We start from the raw sequence: 22898 nt of genomic DNA, 5'->3' as shown, positions 1-22898 counted from the left end.
AAGAGTAGGACGTTCGGCCAGTAGTATAGTTATAGTAAGGTGGTCGTTCGATCACCTTCCCTTTTGTTAGGTATAACCGTTCGGTATTTTCCTTCTGTGAACCGTTCGGTCATGTTCGCTTATCCTGTACGGTTTTAAATTTGTAACTCCTTCTGTAAGGCCGTTTGGCCGTGAGTGTACGCTCTACTTTAATGTAAGACTGATCTGTATATTATTCAATGTGATTATTCTATTATATAGTTTAGACTGTATTTTGGGATGTTACAGATGTCTTCCATATTAATATGCAATCTATAGATGGTTGAATTTTAAATGATGCAGAAATAACAAAATTGTCTAATTAGATTAATTTTTATATTTGAGCTATTATCTGTTTGAATTTTGAAATTCTATTACGGTTTTGTTTTTAAAAAAAGTTTTGGTTGATGAAGGATAATAGGTATTTAAAGTGTTAGTTTTCACTCCTAAATGATGTATAACTATTGGATATTCTAAATGAAGGATTTGGAAAGTTTTTGTATTCACATATGAAGTAATGTTCTGATTCCAAATCTAATGAGTAACATTATTAAAGTTAATATAACATTTTGTTGTAGGTTTGTCTACAACAAAATGATATCACCTAAAGCATATTAAAACTTCATTGCCAAATGATATGTAGATACTGTTGCGCCAAAGAGTGTTCAAAGAATGTTTCTCAAGCAATATGTTGTACGTAGTGTGAGCATCTACTATGAGATACTTGATATGCATTATTATGGTAATCTTTACTTCACCAAATGTAGTGTAGAGATCAATATAACCCTTGGTATTTATTCATTCTCCTGAAAATCGCATGATTTGTTTAGAGTACGATTGTATTTCCTCTTCTAAATCTTCAATTTTTTGAATGTTTTTCATTACAATACATCAACTAAACTGCCTTGACTAGGATCTATGACTACAAAATTTTCAATCTCAATCGTGATAACCATGCAACCATCATGTTAGGGACCTATTAAAGTCATCATCCCTTAATGTTAAGGGTGACATCCTTCTTCTTGGCACTAAGGAGACAACATTAACATTTTGCATTGCTCTAAGGTCTTTCTTACGAGCTGACATAGTAATACCACTCCTGCAAACCTCTTTCCACAGTGTTAATGACATCTGAAAAGTGTTTTGCGATGCTTTGGTCGTTGCTTTTATCTATGACCCTTCTTCTTAAATTCTTCTCTCTGGTTTATTTTCAACATCTTGATTTATCCTGTTATTTTTCCTTGAATAACCCTTATCCTCCGTTCTTATAAAATAAAGGTGGCCAACATGCATTATGAAAAGTTAGTTGTTTTTGTTTTGGGATTTAAGACAAGGTAAACACTCTTAAAACTTCTTCTAAAATTTGTCTTATTAAATTTAAGGAGTTGTTAATCATATTCTTTATATTAATTTCTAGTTATTTTTTTGGTTGACATTATTAAATTTATTTGTGACTATTTTTGATTTAGTAGTAGTTAAAATAATTTATTCAAACAATAAAATTAAAATATAATGTAATATTTACAAAATTAAACAATTTAAGATAACTCTAATTACAAAATGAAGAAATAAGTAATTATATATATGTATAATCTTGAAAATGGGTGTAGATAATTTGGTGGGTGGATGTGTTTGTTTCCCTGTTCATTATGTGGTCATTGTCATTGCACACAACAAATTACATCACTGCCGTTTGATTTGACTCTATAATTTTGCATTCCACACCCCACTTTATATTATCAACCACTGCATCTTTTTTCCCACTCTCCCATTCAATTTTCTTATCAATGCATTTATTTTTCACAACCAGATGCTTCATACACACCGTTACTCTTTATCTTAACATTCATTTACATTCAAACACTTTTAAGTAAAGTGAATAAAAGTATAAGGAATTTAATATTTAATATTTAATATTCTAATCACTGTTCGTTTTTCGATTCAGATAATACCATCACAATTAATTAATAATTAAGTATTACTCCTTTTAGAGTTTAAAGTTCAAATCTCAGTCACCATTTTATCTTTAACAATCTGCTTGTTTCAAGTGGTAAAATATCTTCTGAGAATACAACATTAAAAAGTATTAGAACACAAAAAATCATTACTTTTTTATTTTTTTTGAACTTTTTCTTGTATTGTTGAAATTTTTTTGAAAGGAAACATGGTTCAAAAAATTAAATTTAATTACTGGAATTTTAAATTAATTTTATTATATATTTTCAATTCAAATGTAAGATATAATAATTAACTATTTATAAATATATTTTATTGTTATATAAAATAAACAATAAAAATAATAAATAAAATAAAATGTATTTATTTAATTTGATAATATATTTTAATATTTTTTTATTATGAAATTTAATTTTTTATTAACATTATGATAATAATTTATATTTTAATTTAAATCTGAATTTAACTTTAATTACAATTTTTCGCAATAAATTATTTTTAAAATTTTATTATACAAATTATTTTATAAATATATTAATATACAATCAAAATTATTTTATCATACCAATCACATCTACGGTAAAAAAAAATCCTAATTTTTCATTTTCTTTTATTCAATCAAAACAACTTCCTTTATTCCTCTTTTTCTCTTCATATTCCTTCTCTCGTTACTTTCTCAAATTCATTCCTTAATTCAAACATTTTTTAAAAGATTTCTCAAAAGATTGAAGAAAAAATGTTTTAATCTCAACTCTTAAATCATACATAATTATTGTACGTACTAGATCAAATAAATCGTATGAAGTAGATGAGTTGGAAAAAAAGTTTATAACCAAAAAATTATTTTCATTAACAATATTCTTTTTCTTAAAATGATAGAAATTGTAATATTAGATAATGTTTTTCCGAAATGACTTTTTCTTTCATTTTTCTCTACATAAATATATCAATGTTTATATTTTAAAGTTATTTTTCTTTAATTATATATTGATAAGAGTGATGTATTTATCAACATTATTTCTATAACTTAAATCTTTTGCTGTTGTTCTTAACTAACATAAAAGAAAATCCATAATTCATATCCATGTAACATTTCTTAATTTTTGTGACAAATATTAAATTTATTTTAATTGAAACACAAATTTAATAAAGAGAAATATTTATAATCAAGAAAGTAATAAAATTAAGAAATAAAATTTAAACCTAACTTAATTTTTTTAAATCAATTTATAAAAAAATTATAATTTTATAAATTAATCTTATTTCTAATCAATATACAAATTTTAATAAATTATATTTATATAATAACAAAGAAAAATTAAATCTTCGACATAAAACAATAATTAATTACGTAAATATGAAGTTTTTATTTTATTGAATAAAAATAAATACATAAAATGTAGATAGTTGCCACTTTTCCATGTTAGTAACTCTATTTATTGTTGTCATATATTTATATTTTTATACTGAATGTAAGTCTCACAATAAGTTATCGTAAATTTAACTAAATTTTAGTATTTATTAAACATGTATCTTCTTTATTGAAAATATTTATCTTTTGAATTTATATATTCTGTTGTCTTGACTTGTATTTTCGAATTAAATTAAAAAGTGAAGGGAACAGACCCATGCCTTTTTCGTGGGTTTATTAATGAACGCAATGAGGTGGGTACGACGAATATAAAATACCAATTAAACTATTATAAAATATTTAGATACTGTAAACACCAAAATACATTATAAAATATAAATTAAGAAGCATTAAAAAAAAGAGTAGTTTTGGATTAAAGTTTAAATGTCTACGTATCAAATTTTCAGTGCATATATCGTTATTCAAAAATAGAATATACATATAGAGTATATTTATATGCAGTCTTTTTTTAATTTCAAATTAGATTTCATTTTATATATTTAAGTTTTAACATATTAAATTATTTGAAAAAGTATTATCTTGATGACTATGTTTTATTATTTTTAAATTTAAATCAACTTAAACTTCTCTGCATCGTTATTTTAAATTTAAATTGAGCTTTATTTTATTTTACCTTTTTAACACATTACATAATATTAGATATAATATTTATTGAATTTTCTAAATGTGATTTATAAAGTAACTTGATTTACTATAACAATATAGTAAACTGATTTCGCGTTTAAATAATTACACACAGTACTTAAATTAGTTTTTATGATAGTTTCGTAGCAATGTGCATAAAATTAACTTTTATTTGGATGAGTTAAGTGACAATGGATGTGTTGTTTTAGACAATACATTGTTAAGTTAAATTAAGATGGTCTTGAAGAGTAATATGAAACTTTAACACAAAGGTCTTATTTTATTTTTAGTAAATCACCTCATTTTTTAAATTTTTTGTTTGATAGTAAGATCTTATAAAATCAACATTTTTATAATATTTTATTTACATCTTATATTTCCTGAATTAATTTAACTATTATAATTAAATATTTTTAACATATATAATCTTAATACATAAGTTTTATTTGATTAATAAAGTGACTATTAGTAGTTAATTCAATTTTAGTCTAATAATAATGTATCCAGTATAAATATTTGACATCTCATAGATAGAAAAATGTATTAAATTATCTAATTTTTATTGATTATGTATGTGTTTAAATATCATAATAAAGAAGTACAAAAAGTAATGTATAATAAATAATAATTAATAATTGTGTTAATAAAAATAATTATTATTTGATGCTATGAATGATTACATTAATTACTGTAATAATTATATTAATTACTGTAATGATTACACAATAAATAAAAATTGATATTGTAAATAGTTAAAATCAAGAGTCATAAATGATAGAATATTGAATTTTGTTTAACACTCCTTCTCACACAAGATGTGGTAACATAGTCATATCAAGTTTGTTTTTTAATAAGTTGAATTTTGTACGAGTGAGAGATTTAGTCAAATAGTTTGCAATTTGATTTAGGAACATAGCTCATAGTTACTTCTTTTTGTAGGACTTAATCACGCATGTAGTGCACATCTATCTCAATGTGTTTAGACAGTGCGTGCATAACTGGATTAAAATTAATTGACTTGGTACTTAGATTATCACATCACATAATTGGTTTTTTGAGCATTGATAGTTTTAGTTTCGTCAGCACAAATCTAATCCAAGCTAATTCAACTGCAAGGTCAGTCAAGGTTTTGTATTCTGATTTTGTGCTTGATCATGACACTACCTTTTGTTTTCTTGAAGACCAAAAAACAAGAGTTTCTTCAAGAAACGCACATGGTCCTATCACTGATTTTTTGTCATTAGTACTAGTTGTTCAATCTACATAAGAATAATATGTCAATATCATTTGAGGGCTTTATGAATAAAGAAGAATCACTTTTTGGTGTTTTGGAAACCCCAACTTAGAAGAGTATTTCTTAGTCTATCAAACCAAGCTCTTGGTGTCTGCTTCAAACCATATATGACTTTGGAAAATCTACATGTATAATCTAATTTGCTTGAGTCTGTGTAACCTTCTGGTTAATGCATAAAAGTTGTTTCCTTTAAATTTCCATTTAGGAAGACATTGTTTATGTCAAGTTGCCTAACATCCCAATTGAAATGTACTTAATGGCTAATATAATTATGAAAGAGCTAGACTTGACAACAAGAATGAAATTTTCACAAATTTTATGTCTGTTGTTTGCTGGAAACCTTTTGCAATAAGTCTTATTTTTCTTCTTTCGATTGAACCATTTGCTTTATACTTGGTTTTGAAGATCCATTTTGAGTCTATGATACTTTCTTGACCCTTGAATGACACTAATGTCCAAGTTTGATTAGACATTAAAGCCTTTAATTCAATGTGCATGGCTTCTTTCCTCTTTGTCATCTTCACCAACCTCTATCAATCCTATATATGGTTGCTTAGGATTGTAAATTCCAACTTTGCTTCTGATTACCATCCAGTGAGTATTGGTGTTGGGTTGATTGCTTTTAGTTTTAGTTTAACAGTTGTTTTCTACTAACTCTACTAGTGTTGAACCTTCTTCTTAACTTTCTCTTTATGTATCATTATCAATAAAAGATTCACCAAGATTTCCTTCATTTGTACCAGTGTTGACAGGACTATCACCTATGATTTCTTCCTTATGACTTATAGTATTGTTGTCTGGTTCAAGAGTATTATTGATAGTGATACTTGTATAGTAATTACAAAACACAACTGACATAGGTTTAGTTAATTCTTTTAAAGAATTTCTTGTGTCAAGGAAATCTTCATGAAATTCTTGTGTGAAAATTTTCTCATGAGAGTTAATGCATTTGTATCCTTTGTGTGAATTACTGTAACCAAGAAGTACAAACCTAGTTGTATGAAACTGAAGCTTACTTTGATTATACAGTTTAAGATAAGGATAACAGACAACCAAAAATGTTTCAAATTTTCATAGTTAGAGGTTTTTTCTTATTTGAATTTATTGATGATGGTAGTCTATTGATTAAGTAAACAACAGTTGAAAAGACTTTCCAATAGTAGTATGGGCATTTTGACTTATGCAAACAAGGTTAGGCCAAATTTAACATGTCTATGTTTTCTCAACCTTGCCATTTTGTTGAGAGAAAACATTTTAAATATAACTAAAATTGATCTTGTGAATAATTAAAATAAAAAATTATATATTGACTAAAATATTTGATTTGTCTTAAGTTTGATGATTAAATTAAATAGATTTGATGTCACTTTAAAAAGACAAAAACAAATGTGTAAAAAAATTGTTTAAATATACTATGTCTATATTACATATACAAAGAGATTTCATTGTTAAGAAGATAATTTACAAATTATAGTTAAAAAAGTAATAATATTTTTCTTATAACTTTAAAAATACTAATTATATAAATAAATAAATAAAAATATAAAAGAAGAATAAATCCTAATCGACCACCTAAGATACTCTAAAAATATATGTACTTAGTTTCAGAAGTTATAAGTAATTCTACAGATTAATCTTCAAAATATTATTTTCATTATTTTTTTCTCATTCAAAGTATACATTTCTAAACAAGGTTGCTTATCTAATATAGAAAAATATTATTGTATTAATAATGTTATGTAGTTTGTTGTGTATTACTTTTAAAATGTTAGATGAAATGGTCTCTATTTAAAAATATTGAAACTGTTAAAAAACATAAAGATCAAATTGAGTAATAAGCAGTCATTTTTTTATGAAATCAAATTAAAATATTTTAAATAAAAGTATTGAATTTGAATTTTGTAAATAAGAAATATAATTAGAAGAAAAAAATATTATCACAGTTTTGTAATATAAATTAGTTATCAAAGCTACGAAGTATTCATTGACAATCTGTAAAAAAAAAAACCCTCCACACATATTTTACAGTTAAAATACCAATAGTTATTCTATTTATGAAGGCACTAAAGAATGGAGTGTCATTAAATTTAAATCTATTATTAAATTAGTAGTAAATTCATTAAATAGATGAAACGTTTTAAAACAGAAACATTAAATGAATTATATATTTATCTACAAATATCTGTCTGTAATGTAGAAACAGTTTTTGCAATATTTTAAAACAGAATAAAACACAAAGATGCATAAGATTTTGCATGTAATAATTTTGTTAACATAGTAACATAACTCGTTCAGATTTAGTTACCGAGTTGCTACAATTCTGCAACGTTTGAACAAACAAACTTTCCTCATTCCTCTCTCCATTCTTGTTCGGTTACCACCATAATCTCTCTCTTAATTTCTTCGCAACTAACTCCCTCACTTATTTTCCTCTTCGCATTCCAATGCTCACACCCATTCAAATACGCCCTTTTCTCTCCCTTACACTCTCCCATCACTGCTTCAACATCACACCCTTTTTTTCTTACACCCTTTTCGATCAAAATGGAAAGCAGATGGAGAAAAGTCAAGCTTGCCATTGGGATCAACAAGTGTGTTCAAGTTCCTAGAACCATCGACAACTCTTCTCTCCCCTGTGCCACCTCCTTCTCCGACCGCTTTTTCCCCTCACCCGAACACCGCTCCTCCGCCTCCCCCACCTCCACATCCAGTCCCCGCCTCTCCAGATCTAAGTCCAAATCCTCCAAGGTTAGCATTGCCCTTAAACCTTTTCCATCTTCACAGGGAAAGTTGGAGTCTTTTTTCCGACCCATCTTTTAAATTTCCTGTTTTGCATGTTGTAGATTCGGATTAGTGTTGTTTTTTTCTACTTTCGTCGTTGTTCATTCATTGCATTTCTTTTTATTTTTTCTGTTTCAATTTAGCATTCTGGGATTGCAGAGGAAATTACACCAAATGTTTATAGTATATTGACATAGTTATCTGCTACTAATCACTGATATTATTTTTATAAATTTTTTGGCCTTTGTATTTGGCTAAATTAATCGAAGTATAAACGATTTATTATTCATTGCTTTGGTGTTGTTTTCATCTCATTTTCCATGTGTAGTACCTCTAAGGACAAATGCATGTTCGAAAATTATTTGGATCCACACAATAAATTTAAGAGACCCTGTACACATAATAGGTTGTATCTTGTTTTCTTATTTGTGTTAACTTTCATACTATGACGTTAAAAAAGACGATGACAACCTATAAACCAATATGGTAAAAGGGTTGTATTGAATTTGCTGCCTTTAAACTCTTTTCGTATTGTTTTCACTCATTCAACTTCTTTCTTTTTTAAGTGCCATGAATATGAAGAGTCAAACACCCCTTAATCGTTGATTGTGAAAATCTCAGCTGCTAATTAAGAAAAAACACGCACTGGAGCAATGAATGACCAAATCTTCTTTGATTGCTTCTTATTTTGATGCCTTTTATATTTTTCGAAAAGTTCAATGTTAGAGTTTCAATTTGCGTTCGCCCTTGGGAACGTCTAACGCTGACTTTTTAGATTAAAAAATGAGCTTTTTACAGTATTGTTGATTTTCACGGGAATCTTCGATTTTTGGTAATTAGGCAACAAAATAGTAGCTGTCGTCTCTTGTTGTGAAGATGGGTAGCATTTTATTCATTTTTCTATGCACTAGTCGTAGTAGTGGATCTGGGTGGATCCAAACAGAACGGGTAGAGTTAGGCAAAATAATTTAATAGCGACTTTTCCAAATTTTGCATTTATTTATGAATACTTATATACTTTATCGAGACATTGCTCAGATTCGCGGATTTTAAAACCAGTAAATGAGAATAATGCAAATTTTAATAATATGAATTTTAGAAAATTTAAATAGTTTAATAAAAATTACAAATACTACTGTTAAACCCTGACGTGCTTTCTGTTTTTACCCTTCAAAATTGTTGGTCAAATCTCCTATATGCTTTTCAACTATACCCTTTTTCCAGTTTTTCCCCTCCAACCATGATTAATGATTAGGTATATTCATAATCACTTTGTTATGAGAAGTGTTATCAAATTGCATTGCTGACAATGTTTTTACTAGATTGTGAGATTTACGTGGTGAAGAAGTGTTCGGATGTTGCTAAGTCTCAACCATATTTTGTGTTGTTTTTTAGATGATATCAACATGTTTATTTTCCTTTCTCCATCTTGGTTTTAAGGAAGGTTTGTAGAGTCTTGTTTGATATCACCTTTGGTTACATTTTGTTCTGCATTATCTGCAGGGGACATGTGCAATTTGCCTGAATTCCGTGAAACCAGGGCAGGGACATGCCATATTTACTGCAGAATGTTCTCACTCATTTCATTTCCAATGCATCACATCCAATGTGAAACACGGGAACCGGATTTGCCCCGTTTGCAGAGCAAAATGGAAAGAGGTTCCTTTTCAGAGTCGTTCTTCAAAGGTCTCCCATGAGATCAACCGAGTAAATTCATCGCAAAATGATTCGTGGACAACTCTTACAGGGAGGTTTCCTTCCCCACAAGCTGATACAGGACCACAACATGCATATTCTAATGATGTTACTGAACCGGATATCTTTGATGATGATGATGAAGTCTTGGTTCAAGAAGCTTCCGTTACCGATGATTTCAACGAGGCTGATTACAATGCAATAGACCCAATGGAGATCAGAACATATCCTGAATTTTCAGCTGTTGCAAAGACGGACTCTCATGATCACTTTGCTGTATTAATTAATCTCAAAGCTCCTCCTCGTTCAGGGAGACCCGAAAACAATACTGAATCTTCATCACCATCATCATCATATTTATCATTACTAAATTCTCGTGCTCCAATTGACCTAGTCACGGTTCTTGATGTGAGTGGTAGCATGTCAGGCACAAAGATTGCACTACTAAAACGAGCTATGGGGTTTGTCATAGAGAATCTGAGTTCATCAGACAGGCTTTCTGTGATTGCCTTCTCTTCCACAGCCTGGCGCGTCTTTCCTCTTCGGAGGATGACTGATGCTGGAAAACTTGAGGCACTGCAGGCAGTTAATTCATTGGTTGCGGGTGGTGCGACAAGCATTGAAGAAGGCTTGATGAAAGGTGCCAAAGTGTTTGCGGACAGCAGGTGGAAGAACCCAGTTGGCAGTATCATACTGCTCTCCGACGGACAGGATTCGTTCATAAACAGTAGCAGGCTCAATCTTGGAGCCGATTACGGGTCTCTTGTCCCAGACTCCCTGCATCGGAGCAGTTTTATGGCCCAGCACATACCCGTGCATGCATTTGGCTTTGGTGTTGACCATGATGCTACAGCAATGCACACAATCTCTGAGATCTCTGGGGGTACTTTTTCCTTCATTGAAGATGAGGATGTGATTCAGGATGCATTTGCACAGTGTATTGGGGGACTATTGAGTGTGGTGGTTCAGGAATTACAGGTAGAAGTTCAGTGTGTTCACCCCCGTCTCCAACTTGGTGCAGTAAAAGCAGGAAGTTACCAATTTAGACTGAGTGACAGTGCAAAAATGGCAACTATCAAGGTAGGAGAACTGTATGCTGAAGAAGAAAGAGACTTTTTGGTGACAGTGAATGTTCCGGTGGAGAAGTCCAGTGATGAGATGCCTCTGGTGGTAGTTAGAGGTGTTTATAGGGATCCCATCACAAAAGCAATGAAGGGTATGGGAGTAAAAAATGAAGTAAAGATTGAGAGACCTGATGTAGCTAGAGATGTAGTTGAATCGATGGAAGTAGACAGGCAGAAAAACAGGCTTCGAGCTGCTAAGTCAATGGCTGAGGCTAGAGTTAGTGCAGAATGTGGGGATTTGACTGCTGCTGTTGCAGTTCTACAGAGATGTCAGCAGGTGATGTCTGGCACCATCTCTGCCAAAGCTGGTGATGAACTATGTATTGCTCTTTCTGCTGAACTAAAGGAAATGCAGGGAAGGATGGCAAACCGACGTGTGTATGAGTATTCTGGAAGGGCTTATGTTCTCTCAGGATTGAGTGCTCATTCAGGGCAAAGGGCAACTGCACGAGGAGACTCTACAGACAACAGCAGTTCTCTCAATGCATACCGAACCCCTTCCATGGTAGACATGGTTTCACGTTCTCAAAATTTGAGGCCTGAACCTGTAAATCTCCTCAAACCTGCTAGATCCTCTTCTAGCAGGCACCAGGGCAGAAAATAGTAATGCGTATTTCAATTTTCTACTCAGAAACCTTAATAATACCTGTGGAGATCTTTTAAGTTTCTTCTTTTACCTTTTTTTTCCCTTATGGTTTTGGTAAGGTGGCTGGAATTATGGAAAGTGGAATGGAATGAGTTCCTTTTAGCTATGCACAATTTTTTGCTTTTAGTTGAATTGTACATGTTTAGAAGAAGTGGGGGTATATATAGCAACGTAACAGTGGGGATAATTCGTGAGAATTTCTTCATGGAGTTACATATATGGTATACTTCTGATTGAATATACTTCTTATTCTTTTTTATGGTATTACTTCTCTAGCTTTTCCTTCTCTCGATGTATCAATGGTTTTACAGGCTTCAAAATTTGTTTATTACATGTCATTATGTAATATATAAATCCGTTTCACTCTTAGTTGACACCAATAGATAAGTTCCTTCTTCCACCTTCATCGTATGACCATGAATTAATATTTGCATTTCAAGAAACAATTCACGGATAGAACTTAATATTACAATTTTCCGGATCTCTCAATTTTGGTAAGGATAATATGAATGTTTTGAAGGTTGAATGAATTATAAAATAGAAAGGGCAAAGTGAGCATTTTCTATTTAAAAAATGGGATGAATGAAAATGAATTTTTGATGTGTACTTAAAAAGGGGGTGAGAATAGTAGCCCAAGATTTCTTTATTACCTTGATTGTACTGATGTGGACTTGTATTTTCACAAAGGAACACCCTAAGTGCTCATGGATCTTCCCACTATTTTAATTTATTCCAAAAATACTTTACACCTTTCCACTAACTTTTTTTATTCCAAAAATACCATACATCTTTCCACTGTATTCAACAATATTTTTCTTTCTCTCTCCACATTAATAGAGCATTCAAATTAAACTTGTGATATATTGTAAAATTTTATTTACATTTTCCCTTAAATAAGTTTGATTCAATCTTAATAAATGGTAAAATTTTGTTCCAAATTTCTAGAAAAATGTTTATATATATGTGTGGTTTTTTTACATTTAATATCTATAATTTTTAACATTATATTATGTTTTAACATACTACATGTATGTTTGACTCAAATAACTTGAATAAAATATTTAATTTATTAGATAAATAATATAAAAATATTATTAAATACTTAAAATATAAAAGAAAAGTTATTTGTTAAAGATTTGGAATTTATTTAGTTCTTTCGTCATTATAAAGTTAGTATATAATAATAATAATAATATATTATTTACTATTAATATTATTATGTTTATTATTTTGTATTTGCATCTAACTATTAAGTTTATAAAAGTATTTTTGGAATAAAAAAAATAGTAGGAAGGAGTAGAGTATTTTTGGAATAAAAAAAACTAGTAGGGAGGTGCAGAAACACTTGGAGTGGTGGAGGGAGCAACACCCTTGATATTATAAAGCGTATAATCTAAAATATAATTTGTAATCCAAGTTTTATTTTAAATTTGTATTACAGATTATACAATTCAAATTATAAATTTATATTATAAACTATATAATTTAGAATGTAATTTACATTTTATATTTCTTTTTCTAAATTTGTATTATAAATTATATAATCTAAATTTAAATTACAGATTATATAATTTAAAATATAAATTTACAGATTGTATAATCTAAAAATATAAATTTGCTAATTAAATTTATATTGCATGTATAAAATTAATATTTTTGAATTCCATATGTAATCTAAATATCTACATATTTTACAATCCAAAGCTATAATTAAAGTAAATAAAAAATGTTAAACTATCTTTTTCTCTATTAATTTCAACAAAGATATAATCGGAATTTTTGAAAATATGGAATAGAGAAGAAATTCTCCGCAATTAATCAGAAATGGTCCCAAGCGACAGACAAGCAGATCGTTAGATCTATCAGCTTAATTTTAATTAAAATTTATTAGCCGTCATCTTTTTTCAGATTTTTTTACTGCTGATATAATCATGGTTGTTTTTAAATTAAAATTGGTTAAATATTTTTTAATACTAAATTTATCTTTTGTTAATGTCAAATATGATTTTATAATATTAATAAACATAATTGATTAATTTAATCCAGTTTTGTCTTTACAATTGCCAAACAAAACTACAAAAGAGATTACTAACAAAAAAGGGGAAAATGTAATTTTTTTAATAATTATAATATTTTTCTTTAAATCAAATGCCTATACCTTTATATTTTCTATTTTCTATTCTATATTTGTACTATCTTTCATTTTAATTAAATAACTTTACTTTGCATTTGTTCTTCGTTGTTTACTTTCTAAATGTTTGTCCTCACATCCGAACAAAGACTTGCTCTTTAATATGAACTCAACATTGGAGATAAGTTAAACTAAGGTTAAGTGTTAATTAAGGCTGAGTCGTAAAACGAAATAAATTTATTTATTTATTTACATGTTTCAACGATAAAATACATTAAAAATAGTTCTATCATATCATAATATATATAATTTTATTAAAGTTCCTCCTCAAGAGCATTTGCAATGGAAATTTAGTTAGCTATATTACACCAGCTACCATTGTTTTTTATGTGTCGCATGTGATTTTTATATTACTTAAAATTGAAAATAATTACTTATATCTATTTGGTGATAATTTTCTATTCGAGCTGAAACATTTATGATTAAGCACATAGTTTAAATGAAAGGAATTCCTTTCATATATATGATTTTCCTATTCTCAGTTTTTCTCATGGAATAAACCAGTGAAGACAATTGACAAAGGCCTTAGATAATGAGTTACGTACACATTTTCACACATAATGTTACACCAATAAAAAGAAATGATGTAAACATAACACAACGATGATGTCTGCTTGTTACCTTGTATGTTTTCGTGATTATTGACCTCGGAAATATGTTCAATAAGGAGCATATGGTTTCATTTTAGTTAAAATCAACATAATAGGAAGGCGTTAAAGGGTCCCTGTCGGTAAGCAAAAGGGTCGCTTTCCAAGAGGTGATACTTTTCCAAGACTCACTTTGTTTCCATTTTTTGTGTTGATCAAGTTCTAAAAGGATAACCCCATTGGAGCAGATCTCTATTTGGTGCCATTTTCTGTTCAGCCATTCTCTTTCTTAGTTCTCAATATCATTTATAATCTGTGTATACTGCATTGATAGCTGAGGAGTTAATAATTTATTTTTTCCATTCATGGAAGTGAAAGTGAACAAGAAGTTAGATGATGGAAACATTAAACATGCAGCTTGGAAAAAGACGAATTCCCTACCATTTTCTATAAAAATTAACCTGTTTTTCTTTACTTTAGCTCATTATTGCAATGTCTGTTATGAAATGAAATTTTATTATGACCCCACTATTAACGGAGTGGACTAAGTTTTATTGAAGCCTTTGAGAGTGATGATGATAATCATAATTGCACTCCTACAGTGAAAGTAGCACTCGCTCATCACAGACTTTGGTAGATGCACCAGCCTTGCTTTGACTTTCTTACTTCAACATGCTTTTTCTAAAACAACTTCAAACTTTTACCTTTTGTCACTACACTTTCAGAGGAAACTCCTGATACTCAACTAGAGTTTGCTGGTGGAGTTAACAAGGACGTGTTGCTATTTTGGTAATTGTCAAGTTCATTCTGTTTTCAAGAGTTAAATACCATTTTGGAGGCTAATTCTCAAACCATCCGCAAAGGGAGTTCTTGCAGTTCACTGTCTATATTTATTGCATGACGTAACAGTCCATCGGTTGATTTTGCATGAGTCCTTCTTCAATTGAACGTGTTATGTTTAGACATATATCAGTTGTGGATTGATATTCAAATATGGATTCGCGTTATCCTGATCTTCAATCTATTGTAACTTTACTATGCTACTTAGTTAATCTAGTCCCAACTAGGGTCACTTCATCTTTGATTTTTCAGTACTTGGGTGGATAGGATAACCTCAACTGCGAGGCATTTTGTCGGCTAAACGTTCATTTCTTCTTTCTTACTACTTTTTTACTTATTTCATACACGGCCCACAAATATTGAGGTCAGATAGGAAGTTCACATCTTTTTATTCAATATGAAATGATAGTCATTCATTTTTTGCTGTAGCATATGGGTATATGAGACTCAAAGGCTTTTGCTACTGTTGCTTGTTTCTGAATTGCCTGCCTTTTTTTATCTGATTTGATCACAGATGATGATTGGAACCTGCAAGAGAATTTGAAGATTAAGTTTATCTCCTTTAACAGGTTCACCCATTGATGCTATTTCATACACACACAATGGAAAAGTAAGTTCCAGTACAAATATTCAAGATCATGATAAGTTCTTGATGGTGAAGGACTGGTATATGCTTTTGAAGTTACTTAGATACACTTTTTGTATTGTTTGAGGGTGCGGGTCGGTGTCAAATTTTGAACCCTTAACATATACAAATGTTATGGATTGGTGGTATTTAGTCTTAAGATTGAAACTAACATAGCTCTTGTGTATTCATACCTTGAAATTAGAAACATTAATGGGGTAAATCTCTCTCTCTCTCTCTCAATCTATATATCTATCTATCCATGTCAACATGTAGCATCATGGTGCTTCAGCTTCTCATGAATTTATCTTGGTTCATACTGCACTCTTAGCATGAGGGAAATTCTACCTCAAGATTTGTGTAAAAGGTTCCTCTCCTTTTTTTGTATAGGTTGGAATTGATGAAGCCTCAATTAAATGTTGCTGTGGCTCTAGTTATTAGCTTGCTCTGTATTCAGCATTCATTTTGTGGTCAGTATCACCTTTTATGATACATTTAGTATTTGACCTTCCAGCTGTCACCATTAGTATTCCATGTGTACTTATAATTAGGTGCTTGCCTGTTTAAATAAGATTTAAGCTTTTCAATTTTCCTCTCAGTCATAGATTGAATCCAAGTGAACCGTTATACATTCTGTTTTTCTCTTTTTCACCCTTTGTTTTTTACCTACAGATGAACTTTCTGATACTGGACCAAACAAGTGGAAATGTAGATGCTCTTTATTACAAGGGAACCATACATACTCTCGTGCTAATTGTTCCAAATCATGTGATTGTCATTCAGGTATAACGATTATTTTTCATTGGCACAACGAACACAAGCTTTTTGAACCCCTCTCCCCTTCTATGGTCTTCTATCTTCTTCAGTTGAGTATTTAGCTTGAGATATTATGTAGTGAAATGTATTTTTGCAGAAGATTCCTGCTAACTAGGATTCACTTAAATTCATAAAGGTTTCCTTTACTAATAAATTTCAGCTTGTATTTATGGAAGACAGAATTCAAGGAAATTGCCAAAGACAAATTGAGTAAAACGTGCAAGTAGGTAAAGGCCAAGCCTCATTCTCCCAATGTAATGTTGTAAAATATAAAGCTTAAAACATGGGTACTCTAACATGGAAAGAACTCTACTCAACCATTGTTGATGATATGCTTAAGGAATGGTCTACGTCTTCACCACTTGAGTGAAATAGGGAGCTGGTAGTTATTAGTTTATATGCTTATGTTATGACAAGAGTGCAGTATAGACTCACTATTTTAGGAGAAAGAGGGAGACTTTGTGGTCACATTCTGAATATTGTTTGGTAACTGCTTTACCTTCCATGTAGATGCTGAACAGAGTGCATCCATATGGACATGCTTATGTGATTCGAATGGGTTTCCTGAAGTGTCAGCAGATGGCCATAACCTTAACTGTTTTGATGCCTGCAATTGCACATGGGGTATTTTATTTTCTCCCTCTTTGTCTTCCATCTCTTTTGTTTACTGATTTTTGGTTTCTATAACTGAGTTTGATGGACTATGCTAAATCGGTTATTCTTATGCAAAGAACAAAAATGCATACCTCCATATGCAAAAATTAGAATTGGTTTATATTGTGGACTACTGTGGAAACTTCCAAAACCACAAGATTTTGAGATTGCTTTAAAGCCCTTTTCAACTATCAATTATGAAGATTTAAAACAGGGTTTCCATAGCTCACGAATTCTTACTTTGAAGAATGATTTTCTCTTCAGTGTTTCTTTGTTCTTATTGATGATGGTCTAACCTGTACATTGCACAAACTCAATGGCTTTTTCTCAGATCATTTGAGTGTTCTGCAGGATCTCTCAGGATGCCACTTGGTTCAAAGAAGCAAATTTCGAGCAAGATTGTAGTAGTTATTCTATCAGTATGTGCTACATGCACAACTATTGCATTTCTTGCCTCAGTTGTATGTCAGGTCTGCCGAAGGGAGAGATGTTCTATTCAATCACCAATGATCTCATCAGATAAAGAAACAAGTTACAGTAGCACCACCAACTTATTCAGTCATAAGACTTCTTCGCCTGTTAGTCATATTACAGGTAACCCAGTTTTTTGTTCACTGTTGTTGGAGTCTATATATCAGTTTAAATGTTATTTGTTTTACACTGTCCAATATTTTTTGCCATTATATTTTCGTTCGTAATTGTCCTCTTCTTTTTTAGGATGCTTTCAGAAGTCCTCTTTGTTGTTTGGTAGCCAAAGACAAACCTTTTATGGAAATATTATTCAATTTTCATTTGCTGAACTGGAAAATGCCACCGAAAACTTTTCAACTTCCAATCTAACTGGACTAGGTGGAAGCAGTTATGTATACCGTGGTCGGCTGAAAGATGGCAGTAATGTGGCAGTCAAGAGACTGAAAGATCAAAGAGGGCCTGAGGCAGACTCTGAATTTTTTACAGAGGTTGTGCCTAATTTTGCTTCTGTTTTCTATGATTGGTCTTTGTCATGTTAAATTACAGTGTCCCATAAAAAAAGGATGAGCCTAAAACAATTTTTTTGGTTTGTTTAGATTGAACTATTGTCTAGACTTCATCATTGTCATCTGGTGCCATTAGTGGGATACTGCTCAGAACTAAAAGGAAAAAATGTTCAAAGGTTGCTAGTGTTTGAATACATGACTAATGGAAATTTGAGGGACCGCTTAGACGGAGTTTTTGGAAAGAAAATGGACTGGTCAACTCGAGTTAGAATTGCATTAGGAGCTGCAAGGGGCTTGGAGTATCTTCATGAAGCAGCTGCTCCTAGAATTCTGCACAGAGATGTCAAATCAACAAACATTCTTCTGGACAAAAATTGGCAAGCAAAAGTATGAGTCTTGGTTGTTCTCTATGGTACTTCTAACCTCTATCTAGCAAATGGGTAATTACTTGAGAAAAGACAATGGAATTTAAAAAGGGTAATAAGATACCGAAAGCAGATTCTAATTTTACTGGTTTTTCACATCTTTTGCCTGTCAAGTTTATTTTTCAAATCCATAGAACTACTTTTTCTGAAAAATTAGAGTAACTGAAGTGTAGGTGGAAGCTGCAACTTAAATGATCGCACCTTTTACAGTCCATTCAAATAATGAATTTGCAGATAACTGATCTCGGTATGGCTAAAAGCTTGAGAGCTGATGACCATCCCAGTCGTTCAGATTCTCCAGCAAGAATGCAGGGAACATTTGGTTATTTTGCACCTGAGTATGCAATTGTTGGGAGAGCCTCTCTTGAGTCTGATGTCTTCAGTTTTGGAGTGGTTCTTCTTGAGCTTATCAGTGGTCGGCAACCCATCCACAAATCTGCAGGCAAAGAACAAAGTCTTGTTATATGGGTATTGTAAATTAATGATTCCTTATTACATTAACTTAAACTTGCTTTATTTGGAGGATTTTTCATGAGAAGGATGATCTTTGTAAAATGTCTCAGATATACTAACATGTAGTTTCATTTTCCATTTACAATCACCAACTTGGACGATTAAGTTTATTGATAATCACCATCTTCAGTTTGAACTTCTTGTATAGCGTGCTTAATCAATTCTATTTTAGGCAAGTCCTCGCTTAAAGGATAGCAGGCGAGTAATAACCGAGTTGGCTGATCCACAGTTGAAAGGAAACTTCCCAGAAGAAGAGCTGCATATAATGGCATACTTAGCTAAGGAGTGCTTGCTGTTGGATCCTGACACTCGGCCAACTATGACTGAAGTTGTTCAAATTCTTTCCGGTATCTCCCCAGACAGATCTAGAAGGAGAAGAAACATTCCAGTGAGATTTTTTCAGGTGCTATACAGTCCTCCGTTCTTAACTTAAGTGTTCTAGTTTGGACATGTTTCTAAATTTTCAGAACTTCTGTGTGATGTACATTTTATATTTTGCTTGTCTGATAGTTACACTTAAATCAAACATTGTAATAAGAATAAACAATATCCTGAGTTTTCTTTTGCTGGACATGTAAAGGAACCGGAGGACTTGGAGAATCAAAGGCAAGCTCCACCAAGTATATTTCCAACTTGTAATTTATTGCCGTTAGGTGTTGACCACAATCTTAATGTTGGCAATGAAGATAAAGATGCACATACATTTTCAAGTGGGGATATGGAGAGTTTGATCCTCTTTAGTCCAAAGGGTGAGAACTGGCATGCATCAGAGGAGGAAATGGTAGATTTAACTGAGCCTCGTTTCGAATCATTTTTCATGACAAACCCCAATTTCTCTTGATGAAAGCATAGAGCAGAAGAAGTCTAATGCATTAATGTTGTGTACTATGTTACAACTCTTATACTACACTATATTGTGTATGGTTCAGTGGGATATCTAGGAGGATGCACTTTTCTTCAGAGTATGCTCATCTAATTTATGTATTTTCCACTTTCCTTTAAAGGGTCTTGTGCATAGTTTTATACATGACGTAAAAGAATTTGATGGAGTGTTGTACAGAAAAGGGATATGTAATTCTGGTTGTACTTTATTTGAAGAAGAATTCGAATGTGATAGTTTTGTACAGTCATAATTGTAATTGGCAATAAACATATTAACACCGACCTTTGAACTAATTGAATTGAACTTATTGTGGCTCAGTTGACAACAAGCTTGGATCCCTAAGGGGACAGTGATTTTCAAGTGTGATAAAACTCTTGGGACCAAAAATTAGTTCATAGTTGGTTCAAATGAATGGAATTTTTACAGATGATTTAAGATCCCACCAAGAACCAAAAGACCTACAGTGGCTGAATTTCTTTTATATAAATGTAGTTGCCCTGTTGATTGACACATCATAAATTACATCAAATTTAGGTTTGTTAGGATGTCATATTTCAATAAGTCAATTCTTGGTAGAATTCAGAGATTTCTTCTTTGAGGGTTACATTCTTATGAGTTTTTTTATTATCATTTATTGTTTTGTAAAATTAAAATAATCTGTTTAGTAATAACGAGAAGATATATTGTACCTACTTATTAAATGTGAGCACCTTAGGTCTACAAAAGGAATTCTTAGGTTATATTTGTATTATATGAGTTACATTCACCTCCCATTTTTTCTAATGAGAACTTTTATATGCAAAGATGAAAGCTTACTTAAGAGGTGAAATAACCCAGGACACTGCGTACATTACTGCATTCTATGTCCTGAGTCAAATAAATCGGAATGGTCGCTTGTGAGCAACTTTTATAAATTAGGACTGACTTGACAAAGGTAATGTGTTAGCTGAGGTAACATATGTGATTTTGAATGGTAGATGAGAGTGTGACTTGAGGAATGTATGGTTTGGATCTTGGATTAGTACATAAGTAACCCACATCCTTATTCATTGAACCGTAGAAGTAACCTTTGTATGCATAGTTTATGTGATGGATCCACCACCTCCTCTTCCAACCACACCGTTGCTAAGACCAGCTCCCAATGGAGGAGGATTCTTAGATACATGGTAAGGGACTTGAATTTCTCTTTGCTTAAGTTCTGCAACTGCATATTAATCATTAAACTAAACTATATGAATGTAACATGTGAAAGTGAAATTGACACTGTAATGGTTTTACATGATTTCCAGCTTATGGTTTCTGTGCTGCTGCGGTCTATTTAGGTGCTGTTTTCCTCCCCTCTTCGAGTCAGGCCCTCCTCCACTCTAGACTCCAAAAAATGTACTTTAGGATTTTCATTGTTACTGGCTATGTATTTAACTTTTTCAAGAGACAATGTTGCTACTTGCTTTGTAAGAAGGCATAAACTAAATTTGTTTCAGGCAAAGTCTATTTACTGTAATATATCCAACAATAAGAGTCAACGATGATCATGAAACTCTGAGCATGTATAAGCGCATGAACTATACATAACTTCACAAAATCGCTTTATATTTAAAAAAGTGCATGGTTGAGTGAGGGAAAGGCTCCTCCAAACATGTAATTAATGAGAGTATACCAAGAACAAGATTATGGCAGTTGGTGCAGAGAGTGTTGTTTATAATATATGAAGATAGAAATGGAAACACGTGGGGTCACGACACTCGTGCATAAAAAATCTTGCAAATCCTTGGGATGAGTCTTCCAGCATGGTTCCAGTCTGTACTTGAGCTTAACTAACAATTTGATACACCTACCCTTTGGAAGGTACAACCGATTGCAATTCTATTTAATGTTCTGACCACAAGGGTAGCTTTTAAAAAGCACAATACTAAACTCAGTTTCATTATTACATGATAAAGTGGGGTGATTGATCTACACTGTGGAGGCTCAAATGCAACAAAAAGAGGCTGAAGAGACTAAAAAACGTTGAAAAAGCATCAAACTTGATCTTAAGGCGTGATGAAAAGGCTCCAAGACATTGGAAAGAAGTTGAAATGAGAGCATTTGAAGAAAGTGTTTTGAAACAGATCAAGGGGCATGAAAAGAAAGAGGACATTTTGAAAGAGAACTTGTGTAGTGTGCAAACGATTGAATGTGGAGAAATTGAAGAGATAAAATGATTCAGAAAAAAGCCAATTATTATTATGCACGATTTAATTATAAAAACATCATTAAACTCTAAATGAAAATTAAACAATATTTATGATAATAGAACTATCTTTGTGATTGAGTTTGTGTGTTTAGTAAGTATAGAAATATTCTATATATTTTGCTTCAAATTGCACCTAAGTTTTTCACAGAAACGATAAAACATCATATATTATCACATTCAGACTTACTTTCTGCAAGTAATGAATTTAGATATATCATCTTTTCTCTCTTCTGAATATATTTTTGTTAAATGGAATTGAACTTATTTCCAGTTCATTTTGAACACGTATAACATCTTTTAACCGCACTTATATTTTCCAATGAACAGAAAAGTGAAAAGTGGGAGAGTAGTGATTCAGATACATTTATGGCAATGTTGGGAACCTGAGCTGGGTCTGGGAGTGCGTGAGACTTACAAGGATTCAACACGTGTCCAGATTCCATAGCAGCGTATCTAACGCAGTCAACTCTTCCTTGGATCATTCGCACTTTAAAATATGTTAGTAATTCACCCCTTCCTATCCAACCAAAGACTCTCACACCACTGTTGGGTCTATCAAGGAGGAGATCACTTATACCACTCTT

General features: G+C 31.4%; 2 protein-coding genes and 1 long non-coding RNA gene across 8 annotated transcripts; all 3 read left to right on the top strand.

The window, feature by feature from the left end:
* The first annotated feature begins 7614 nt into the window (after positions 1-7614).
* LOC108333059 (E3 ubiquitin-protein ligase WAV3) lies at positions 7615-11808 on the top strand. The gene is made up of 2 exons (XM_017568387.2): positions 7615-8072; positions 9609-11808. The coding sequence occupies exons 1-2, from the start codon at positions 7869-7871 to the stop codon at positions 11526-11528; spliced, it is 2124 nt and encodes a 707-aa protein (XP_017423876.1). The 5' UTR covers positions 7615-7868; the 3' UTR covers positions 11529-11808.
* A 3209-nt stretch (positions 11809-15017) lies between these two features.
* Positions 15018-20158, top strand: LOC108332323 (receptor-like serine/threonine-protein kinase NCRK). Of its 5 annotated transcripts, none has more exons than XM_017567524.2 (11): positions 15018-15137; positions 15703-15798; positions 16204-16283; positions 16486-16596; positions 17140-17253; positions 17635-17877; positions 18001-18242; positions 18351-18647; positions 18920-19153; positions 19371-19601; positions 19779-20158. In XM_017567524.2, exons 2-11 carry the CDS (start codon positions 15770-15772, stop codon positions 20037-20039), a joined length of 1842 nt encoding a protein of 613 aa, XP_017423013.1. In that variant the 5' UTR covers positions 15018-15137; positions 15703-15769; the 3' UTR covers positions 20040-20158. The 5 variants fall into 5 exon arrangements, with proteins under 5 accessions (XP_017423013.1, XP_017423012.1, XP_017423011.1 ...); XM_017567523.2 differs by lacking the exon at positions 15018-15137 and adding an exon at positions 15156-15374; XM_017567522.2 differs by lacking the exon at positions 15018-15137 and adding an exon at positions 15156-15552.
* Positions 20159-20932: 774 nt separating this feature from the next.
* Positions 20933-22285, top strand: LOC108333551 (uncharacterized). 2 transcript variants are annotated; one of them, XR_001832566.2, is made up of 3 exons: positions 21114-21247; positions 21371-21926; positions 22022-22285. It is a non-coding gene; the product is annotated as an uncharacterized LOC108333551 (long non-coding RNA). The 2 variants fall into 2 exon arrangements; XR_008246054.1 differs by lacking the exon at positions 22022-22285 and having other exon boundaries at positions 20933-21247; positions 21371-21618.
* Positions 22286-22898: the final 613 nt, after the last annotated feature.

The sequence above is a fragment of the Vigna angularis genome, chromosome 11 (assembly GCF_016808095.1).
Source record: "Vigna angularis cultivar LongXiaoDou No.4 chromosome 11, ASM1680809v1, whole genome shotgun sequence".
NCBI classification, from domain to species: domain Eukaryota; kingdom Viridiplantae; phylum Streptophyta; class Magnoliopsida; order Fabales; family Fabaceae; genus Vigna; species Vigna angularis.
The sequence above is the reverse complement of the archived record's forward strand: the minus strand, read 5'-3'. Positions and strand labels throughout refer to the sequence as shown.

Coding starts and splice junctions, on each gene's coding strand:
- LOC108333059 (XM_017568387.2), top strand. CDS start 7,869: ATGGAAAGCAGATGGAGAAAAGTCAAGCTTGCCATTGGGATCAACAAG. Junction 8,073..9,608: donor CTAAGTCCAAATCCTCCAAG/GTTAGCATTGCC, acceptor CATTATCTGCAG/GGGACATGTGCAATTTGCCT.
- LOC108332323 (XM_017567524.2), top strand. CDS start 15,770: ATGCTATTTCATACACACACAATGGAAAA. Junction 16,284..16,485: donor TATTCAGCATTCATTTTGTG/GTCAGTATCACC, acceptor TTTTACCTACAG/ATGAACTTTCTGATACTGGA. Junction 18,243..18,350: donor ACTCTGAATTTTTTACAGAG/GTTGTGCCTAAT, acceptor TGGTTTGTTTAG/ATTGAACTATTGTCTAGACT.